General features: G+C 60.6%; 5 protein-coding genes across 5 annotated transcripts; 2 read left to right on the forward strand and 3 right to left on the reverse strand.

The window, feature by feature from the left end:
• Window positions 1–82: 82 nt before the first annotated feature.
• COLE_00669 (uncharacterized protein) lies at window positions 83–1,988 on the reverse strand (the record flags this gene model as incomplete). Its single annotated transcript, XM_018420674.2, has 2 exons — window positions 83–1,809; window positions 1,958–1,988. The coding sequence occupies 2 exons, from the start codon at window positions 1,986–1,988 to the stop codon at window positions 83–85; spliced, it is 1,758 nt and encodes a 585-aa protein (XP_018282062.1).
• Window positions 1,989–2,415: 427 nt separating this feature from the next.
• On the forward strand, window positions 2,416–2,955 carry COLE_00670 (uncharacterized protein; the record flags this gene model as incomplete). Its single annotated transcript, XM_018422057.2, has 1 exon — window positions 2,416–2,955. The coding sequence occupies one exon, from the start codon at window positions 2,416–2,418 to the stop codon at window positions 2,953–2,955; it is 540 nt and encodes a 179-aa protein (XP_018282061.2).
• A 497-nt stretch (window positions 2,956–3,452) lies between these two features.
• COLE_00671 (uncharacterized protein) lies at window positions 3,453–5,120 on the forward strand (the record flags this gene model as incomplete). The annotated part of the gene is made up of 4 exons (XM_018425916.2): window positions 3,453–3,488; window positions 3,538–3,898; window positions 3,934–4,763; window positions 4,797–5,120. The coding sequence occupies 4 exons, from the start codon at window positions 3,453–3,455 to the stop codon at window positions 5,118–5,120; spliced, it is 1,551 nt and encodes a 516-aa protein (XP_018282060.1).
• Window positions 5,121–5,310: 190 nt separating this feature from the next.
• COLE_00672 (uncharacterized protein) lies at window positions 5,311–6,961 on the reverse strand (the record flags this gene model as incomplete). Its single annotated transcript, XM_018420033.2, has 2 exons — window positions 5,311–6,587; window positions 6,658–6,961. The coding sequence occupies 2 exons, from the start codon at window positions 6,959–6,961 to the stop codon at window positions 5,311–5,313; spliced, it is 1,581 nt and encodes a 526-aa protein (XP_018282059.2).
• Window positions 6,962–7,398: 437 nt separating this feature from the next.
• On the reverse strand, window positions 7,399–7,788 carry COLE_00673 (uncharacterized protein; the record flags this gene model as incomplete). Its single annotated transcript, XM_018419494.2, has 1 exon — window positions 7,399–7,788. The coding sequence occupies one exon, from the start codon at window positions 7,786–7,788 to the stop codon at window positions 7,399–7,401; it is 390 nt and encodes a 129-aa protein (XP_018282058.1).
• Between the last annotated feature and the right edge of the window lie 413 nt (window positions 7,789–8,201).

The raw sequence follows: 8,201 nt of genomic DNA on the forward strand, positions 1-8,201 counted from the left end.
ACTCTAGCTCCTCTACGTTTCACGCCGCAACACTACACCTTCCGCGCAAGACCATACATTACACAACCATCTAGAAACGCCTCTACTTCTTCAGCACGTCCTTGACGTACTTATCCCACCCCATGTTCTCGAGCACGTCGGCCTTGTCCAACACCTCCTGCTCGAGAGCGTGCGCGTACGCCTCCGTGTCGCGCTGCCATGCCGGCACCGACGTGCCGAGGATACGCACGGCGAGGAGCGCAGCGTTAGTGCTGTTGTTGATGCCGACCGTGGCGACGGGGATACCCCGCGGCATCTGGATGATCGAGTACAAGCTGTCGACGCCGTCGAGCACCGACGCCTTGACAGGCACGCCGATGACGGGCACGCTCGTTTCACTCGCCACCATGCCTGGGAGGTGGGCGGCGCCGCCCGCACCAGCAATGATGGCGCGCAAGCCGCGCGACGCGGCCGAGCGCGCATACGCGACCATGCGGTCCGGCGTGCGGTGCGCCGACGTGATCGTCAGTTCGTACGGCACGCCGAACTTGTCGAGGATCTTGGTCGCGGGGAGCATGGTGGGGAGGTCCGAGTCCGAGCCCATGATGATGCCGACGAGCGGGGCGCCGTGGCTGTGCCCCGGCTCCGAGGCGGGCGCGACGGCGTCGATGAACGCCTTGTCGAGGTCGGGCTGTTGCGAGAGAAGGGTGCGGACGCGCGAGCGCACCTCGGCGTCGCTCGAGCCCGTGACGGTGATATGGCCCATCTTGCGCGCCTTGCGGCTCTCGGCCTTGCCGTAGAGATGCACGGTCGCGCCGGGAACCGCGAGGGCGTCGTCAGCCATCTGCTCGACGGGGCCCATGTTCGCGTCCACGCCAAGCACGTTGACCATGGCCGCGGCCGGGACGCGCAGCCCCGTGTCGCCGAGCGGGAGGGCGAGGATCGCGCGCAGGTGGTTCTCGAACTGGCTGGTGTGGCACGCCTCGATGGTGTGGTGTCCCGAGTTGTGCGGGCGCGGCGCGATCTCGTTCAGGAGCAAGCTGCCATCGGGGAGGAGGAACATTTCGACGCCGAAGATGCCCGCGCCGTCGAGCGTGGCGACGGCGCGCTCGGCGAGCTGGCGCGCACGCTCGTTGACACCGCGCATCGCCGCGCCGTCAGCGCGCAGCGGGGCAGAGCACACGCGCAGGATGCTGTCGCGGTGCACCGTCTCGACGGCGTCGTACGAACGCACTTCGCCCGCGACGTTGCGCACCACCATAACCGCGACCTCCTTGACGAAGGGCGCCCAGCCTTCGGCGTACAGCGGCCTGTCGCCGAGGAACGCGAGGGCCTCGGCAATCGCCGCGTCGTCTGTGCTCTTCAGCGGCGCGTTGCCGCGCCCGTCGTACGCCAACGTCCGCGCCTTGATCATCATCGGCAGGCCGAGCTTGCTCGCGAGCGCCTTGACGTCCGCGGCGGACGGGTTGGGCAGCGCCTGGAACGGCGCGACGGGGATGCCGGCCGCAGCGAGATGCGCCTTCTGCAGGTACTTGTCCTGGATGAGGCGGATGGTGCCGGGGGAAGGCTGGACATCGCAGAGACCCTCAGCGACAACGGCGGCGAGCACGTCTGCGTTGACGTGCTCAATCTCGACGGTGAGGACGTCGCATGCCTTCGCAAGAGCACGGATGTGCTCCTCGCTCGTGAAGGCGCCGTCGGGGTGTGCCACGCCCTCTGGCGCAAGCAGCGTCTGCTTCGCCGGCGTGAACTCGCCCTTGTCAAGAATCAAAAGAGGGATGCCCATCAGCGCAGCCGGGTGCGTCAGCATGCGGCCGAGCTGGCCGCCGCCTGGAGTCAGTGGTGCGCATGGCTATGTGGTGGCCGGGCGAAGAGCATACATCGTGCACGTGGAGCGCCGTTTCCTCAACACAGACAAGTAGCACGCTCATCTTGTAACGCCCCGTCCCGGCTCTGCACACCACGGGCCGCTACTCACCCAGAATGCCGACCGTCTTCTTGGGAGCCATGGTTTGTGTTTGTGCAGAGTAGTCAGTCGCAATCTTCGACCATGCATGAACTCATACCTCCACAACTTTTCCGCACGTGGGAATTGCTCCCGTCCTCCATTCCTCCACTCCACCGCTCTTTCCGGATCTCAGAGTAGGCATACTGAGGTGCTGAGCAAGTATAGGAAGCCTGCTGGTGCACATACACTCATGTATGCTGCCCGCAGACGTCTCCCGCGGAACTACTACCCGCGACTGCCGCAGGAAGTCGGTATTGTAGTATGCCGATCGGGAATTGCGGGGCAACTCAAACAGGCTCAGCGTGAGCGTGTCGCACCATTTACTCACAGTTGCATCTGCTGCGCGCTCTCGGCCTCGCCTATCTTATCACTATCGATCTCAACGACCAGATGTTGTAAGTCAAGGGCGCATATCGCTCCAACGCTCCATGATACACCACTCTTCGACTGCGGTATTGCTAGATAACCACGTCCAGGCACAATCCAAGCTCACTCACACCTCGATTCCAGCCTTGCACCTCATTCTACAGCACTCAGCGACTTTCAACCCTCTCTCCACTGTACGGGTGAACCATTCCTACCCACGTCTACTCGCCACGAATCGATGTAGGTCCAGTAATCGGACTTCAGGTGACAGGGCCTTAAACTGTCTCTCGCGCGAATCACCACAGTCGCTGAGCGCCGCACCGTCCGCCAAGCATCCTCGCAGTCCTCAGTCCCACTCCGCGTACCTTCTGTGGTTGCCGGGTCACATGATAACAGCTTGTTGGAAATCGCGAGCTTGTAAACATCGCTCTTACCTCAACGAGGTTGGATTGCTGGGGCTCAATGTGGTCGGCATGCCAGGTCCCACGAAGCTCTCATCTCCAAGCTCTGACGCCTCTGCTGCTGTAGCACCAGCGAGAAGCAGGACTGTATGTGCCTCAAGCTATGGTCGCTGGGAAGAGGGCATGACACCGGCTAGCTGAGCGGACCTCTTCGGGCGGGCCCTGTCGGCGACGCATCGCGGAACGCTTCGGGTCCCATCGGCATCACCATAGACTTTGCCTTCGCTGCCACCCCGCCCACCATGCAAGTTCCCCGCGCGAGTAGATGCCGATGAGAACGCCGTATCAGCTGACCTAGAGCAGAAGAAATCGATATTAACAGACCCCGATCAGCGCCCCACACGTACCCCGCCATGATCCGTCTAATCTGTGGAAATTGTCCAATCTGTGGAAATTGAGGTGGAAATGCTGATGCTTGGCTTGATAGACGTGTGGGGGTGATAGCCGACATCCAGGCGAAGTGTCATCGCCCGAACTGACTGTACCCACTGACGATGCCTCTCCGTATCGGAGGCGCCTCGGGCGAAGCAACTACTCGGCCTCTCTGACCTAAGGAACTATACTAGCGCAGGTGCGGATAGGAGGCACTATGTGCCCACAACCGGCCCGACTCGGAGAACGCGCAGCTAGGTCGCAAGATGGCGGATAGGGCAGACCAGCCTCCAGGCCAGATAGTGCGTATCGGAGCAGCCTCAGTGCGACGAACCACTATATACTCATAAGGCGGCTCGAGTACATTCTAGCACTCCAGATACTATGGCCATCACTTACTACGACGACGAGAAGGCCTCCTCGAAGGAGGTACTGCCACACGACGGCGACATCCTCCAAGGCGACAAGGACAAGCACAACTACGTAGTCGAGGTCGCGCCGGTCGGCGAACATGTCACAGTTCACGACGCCGTCTTCGGCGAGGTCGGCGAAGAGGGGCCCAACTACCGCTCCGTGTCGTGGATGGGCGCTGCCGCACTCATGACCAAGGCGAACGTCGGCCTCGGCGTCCTCTCCATTCCAGAGGTGTTCAAGCAGGTCGGCCTGATCCCGGGCTTGATCCTCATCCTCGTGATCCAGGGCATCGCAACATGTGAGTGCCCTTGTTGGTGTTTGGACTGACGCCAGACGCTGACTACGTGATCTGCACGTTCAAGCTGAACCACCTCGAAGTGTTTGGCCTCGCCGACGCCGGCATGGTCATGTTTGGACGCGCAGGCAAGGAATTTCTTGCGATCACCTTCTGTCTGTACATGATCTTCGTGTCGGGCTCGGCCATGATTGCACTCTCGACAGCCCTCAACGCAATCAGCATGCACGGCGCGTGCACTGCAATCTTTGTCGCCGTTGCCGCAATCACCGGCTTTATTTTCTCCAGTATCCGCACCCTCGGCCAGATCATGTGGCTCGGCTGGGTCGGTTGTGTCTCGATCGTCGCTGCGCTCCTCATCCTCGTCATTGCCGTCGGAACGCAGGGTGCGCCCGTCGACCTGCCCCCCGGAGAGTCGGTGGTCATCAAGCTGTTTGGCACGCCCACTTTCGCCCGCGCGATGTCGTCCATCGCCTCGCTCGTGTTCGCGTGTGGTGGCGCGCCCACATTCTTCGGGATGATCAGCGAAATGCGCGACCCCCGCGAGTACCCCAAAGCCCTCTTCGCGTCACAAGGGTTTGTTACCGTCCTCTTCTGTGTCATCGGAGCCGTCACCTACGCTTTCTGCGGTGACTACGTTGCATCGCCGGCCCTGGGCTCCGCAGGTCCTCTCCTCAAGAAGGTGTGCTACGGCATTGCCATCCCCGCTCTTCTCCTTACCCTCATGATCTACTGCCACACCGCCGCCAAGTACATTATGGTCCGCCTGCTGCGTGGCACGCGCCACCTTACCGCTAACACGGCCACGCACTGGACCGTGTGGCTGTCCTCCGTCTTCGGTTGCATCTTCATCGCCTACATCCTGGCCGTGAGTGTCCCTGCCGTTTTCCACTGACAGTAGTCTTCGATCCCTGTCTTCGGCTCGCTCATCAGCTTTGTTGGTGCCCTCTTCTCGCCCATCATGGCGATGGGGCCATACTCCCTCATGTGGCTGTACGACAACTACCGCGACCCCATGGCCGACGGGCGCTTCTGGAAGGCGCGGGCAGGCCGCACCCTCCGCAACAAGCTGCTGACAGGCTACCACTTCCTGATCTGCCTCGTCACGATCTTCCTGACCGTTGGGGGCACGTATGGATCGATTGTGGACCTGATCGACGCCAGCAAGAGCGCACAGAACAAGCCGTGGACCTGTGCCGACAACTCAAACTCGGTCAAGCAGTAAGGAGGTGATAGGAACGGTCGGGGAGGCTCAGCTGTGGAGTGGGTTTAGCTTTGAATATTGTAGAGAGTTGTTTGGCAAGATGTATGATGCATCTCTTGATGGCACGCCGGCCGAATATACTGTAGATTGTGTCTAGATGTTGTGTAATAATGAAGGTTGCGAGGGAGTGACGAACTCATAGTCAGCCGTCTTATGCTGGCGGCAGGCTCGTCCGGTGGCCCAGCTGCAGCTCTGGGAGCGTAGGCGGTGCATCGAGTTTGTAGCCCTTTTGAGAATAAAGGCCGTCGGACTCGCGCCTCACGTCCTGCATCTCTATCCCGTCGGACACCGCTGTGTCCTTGCTCCCTTCTCGGGTGCGGAGGAGACCTGCGTTGCCCTCCTCCATCTCCTCGCGCTCGGCCTTCTCCGCGTCCATCTTAGCGAGCTCGTCGGGGTGCACGCCGCTGCGCGGCCCGGGCTTCTTGATCGCGCGCCAGAACAGCGGCCACTTGCCAGTAAACTGCAGCGAAGGGGGTATGATGAGGATGAACAGCGCAAAGCCGATCCAGCAGATGACGTCCCATCCGTTCTCAACGTTGTTGAGGATCTGGCCGCCAACAACGGCGCCGACAGCACTGCTCACGGCGAACGCAAGGTTCATGGCCGCAAATTCGTGGATCTCCGATATCCCCTCTCGGAACTTGGAGACGATGGCGACTTCGAGAGAGGCGACCGTGTTGAGTGCGGTCGCGACGGTATTCGCGCACGCAAAGTACACTACGAAGCCGGGTAGCGAGTTGGTGAGCGTCATGAGTGGGATCCAGGGCAAGCAGAACATGAGGATGGCGCCCACGACATACTCGGTGCCGATCTTGTCGCTGGCCCATCCCGCGAGCGGGCCGATAAAGAAGGACGGCACAGCGCCGGCCAGGTAGATCAAGCCAACAAAGTCGGCATCCTTGTTCCAAATGGTCTCGACACGAATTGCCATGGTGGCGTCGAACGCGCCAATCACAAATCCGAAGACGAAGAACTGGAAGAATGCCACAATTCCGCGCGGCAGCGATACGAGAGCCTTGAGCACGCCCCATGGGCTCAGCTCGACAACCTTCTTCTCTTCCTCTTCCTTTTCCTTAAGACCGGCGATCTGCTTCTCGGCCTCAGTTTTCGGCGCACCGCTCACGGTACGCTCGAGAGCCGCGACCTCCTCCGGGTGCCCCTCGGCAGCGAGAGCGCGGGCTGCGGCGGCTTGACGCGCACGCAGCTTCTTGATGTCCTTCACCTCGATAATGAATAGACGCGCTATCGTGTCGAGCGACAGGATGATGATTAGGAAGATGAACGGCGCGTGCCATCCCATGTGCTTGTACAGAGCACCACCGATGGGTGGGGCGATGGTGGCGCCAAGCGAGATGCCCGTGAACGCAAAGCCGAGGTGTGTACCCAAGTGTGCCGGGTCGATGTTTTCGCAAATGAGTGCAAAGCCGACTGAGCATTAGCAAACTGAATGTAATCGAGTCGGCTCCGAAGCCGGTACTTGACGACCAAGTTGACTCACCAGTCCACATGATACAACTTGAGAGACCCTGCACAAAGCGAGAGATGAACATGGCGGCAAAATGATCGGGGATCATGAAGGTAATACAGCTCGCGATCATGATGAGCACAGCGGCCACCAGCGGCCCTCGGCGTACAGGATACTTGTGGAAAAACCAGGCGGTGGGGAATGTGCCTACGAAGATGCCGGCCGAGTAGCCGAAGAGGAGCCAGGATGTGAGCGCGGCGATGTTGTCTAGCCCCATGTCCTGCAGCCGGTATGGCAGGATCGGCGCGACGATCGTGTAAGCGAGGATGTCGCTCATCACGCCGATCGTCACTACGGCCGTGAGGAAGTACGGGTGGCTCCGCCACTTGAGACCCCACGGGTCCTTGATGCCGTGTGCGACCTGGCAGGCCTGGTACGCGTTCGAGATCGTGCGCTTGATACTCGCACCAGCGCCGGTGCTGCCGCCTGTTGAGTGCGCCGGGCCAGAGATGACGGAGGGCGCCCGCTTGATCTCGGACCTAAAGTCGGGGGCAGCCGACAGGTGGCCAGGACTGTCGACGGACATCGCCGGTTTCTCAGAACGGGGGACAGATTGCTGCAGTGCGGTCGCTGGCGGATGCACGGGCGACCGTGGTGGGGAAGACATGGGTGGGCGCTCCTACGGGAGCGAGAATGATTAGAGTCGAGGTCACGGAGGGACGGTGGGGGAGAAGGAAAGTATCGGTCTGGCGGGCCGGGAAAAACAAAGTTGGTCTAGATGCCGACACGGCTGATGTGATGGCTGATGTGATGGGTGGAGAGTGATGAACAGAATGCTTGACTGACGGCGGAGCGTGTCTCGGCGGTAACACACACTTGCAGTCGCAACTGCAGGAGTGGGGAGAAGGGTAATGACAGCCCCAGATGCATGCTTGCAGTACTTACGAAAGTCAGACCGCAGTAGGAAGCAGGGAGCGTTGACGGAGACGGAGTTCCACGCCCGGGTGGGCGCGCTTGACGCCCAAGCCATGGACAAGCGCAATAAGGGGAATTAGAGTGTCGGATAACCAAATTCGCAGGGCGGGTCATAGTCGAGAGTCGCCAAGGCAAACGAGGCGGGGGGGGCTTTGTCATATTTTGCGGAGACGGGCTCACCATCTCCATTCTTCGGGGTCCAAAAGCCCAGGCACAGCCGAAATCACACTGAGGGCGCGGATGGGTTTCCACGACCGTGCACTCTGTGACGGCAGTGGCTGCCTGAGCGATCGCAGGCCTGTGTGTATCCTGTGTACAAAATGTACAGCAGCGTAGCATTGAGTTTTGTGGACCAATAAGAGCCGTGTTTCCTGTGCTCATGGTCGAAGCGCACTTAGCGCTGTGCAGAGCCTACTCCCACCGCCCCTCCGAAATCCGGCGGAATGTATACTGCAAGGAACTGGATATCGAAACGTCCTCTGGAAGTTCTAATGCTTCGCAGAATGGATCGCCAAACCTCAGCAATATTTCGTGAAGGGAAATCGGCTTACGGCAGGGCGCGAGGCACTGCACAGAAGATCGTAATGAGCGTACCTGGCCCC

Source organism: Cutaneotrichosporon oleaginosum, assembly GCF_008065305.1.
Source record: "Cutaneotrichosporon oleaginosum strain ATCC 20508 chromosome Unknown ATCC20508_contig01, whole genome shotgun sequence".
NCBI classification, from domain to species: Eukaryota; Fungi; Basidiomycota; class Tremellomycetes; order Trichosporonales; family Trichosporonaceae; genus Cutaneotrichosporon; species Cutaneotrichosporon oleaginosum.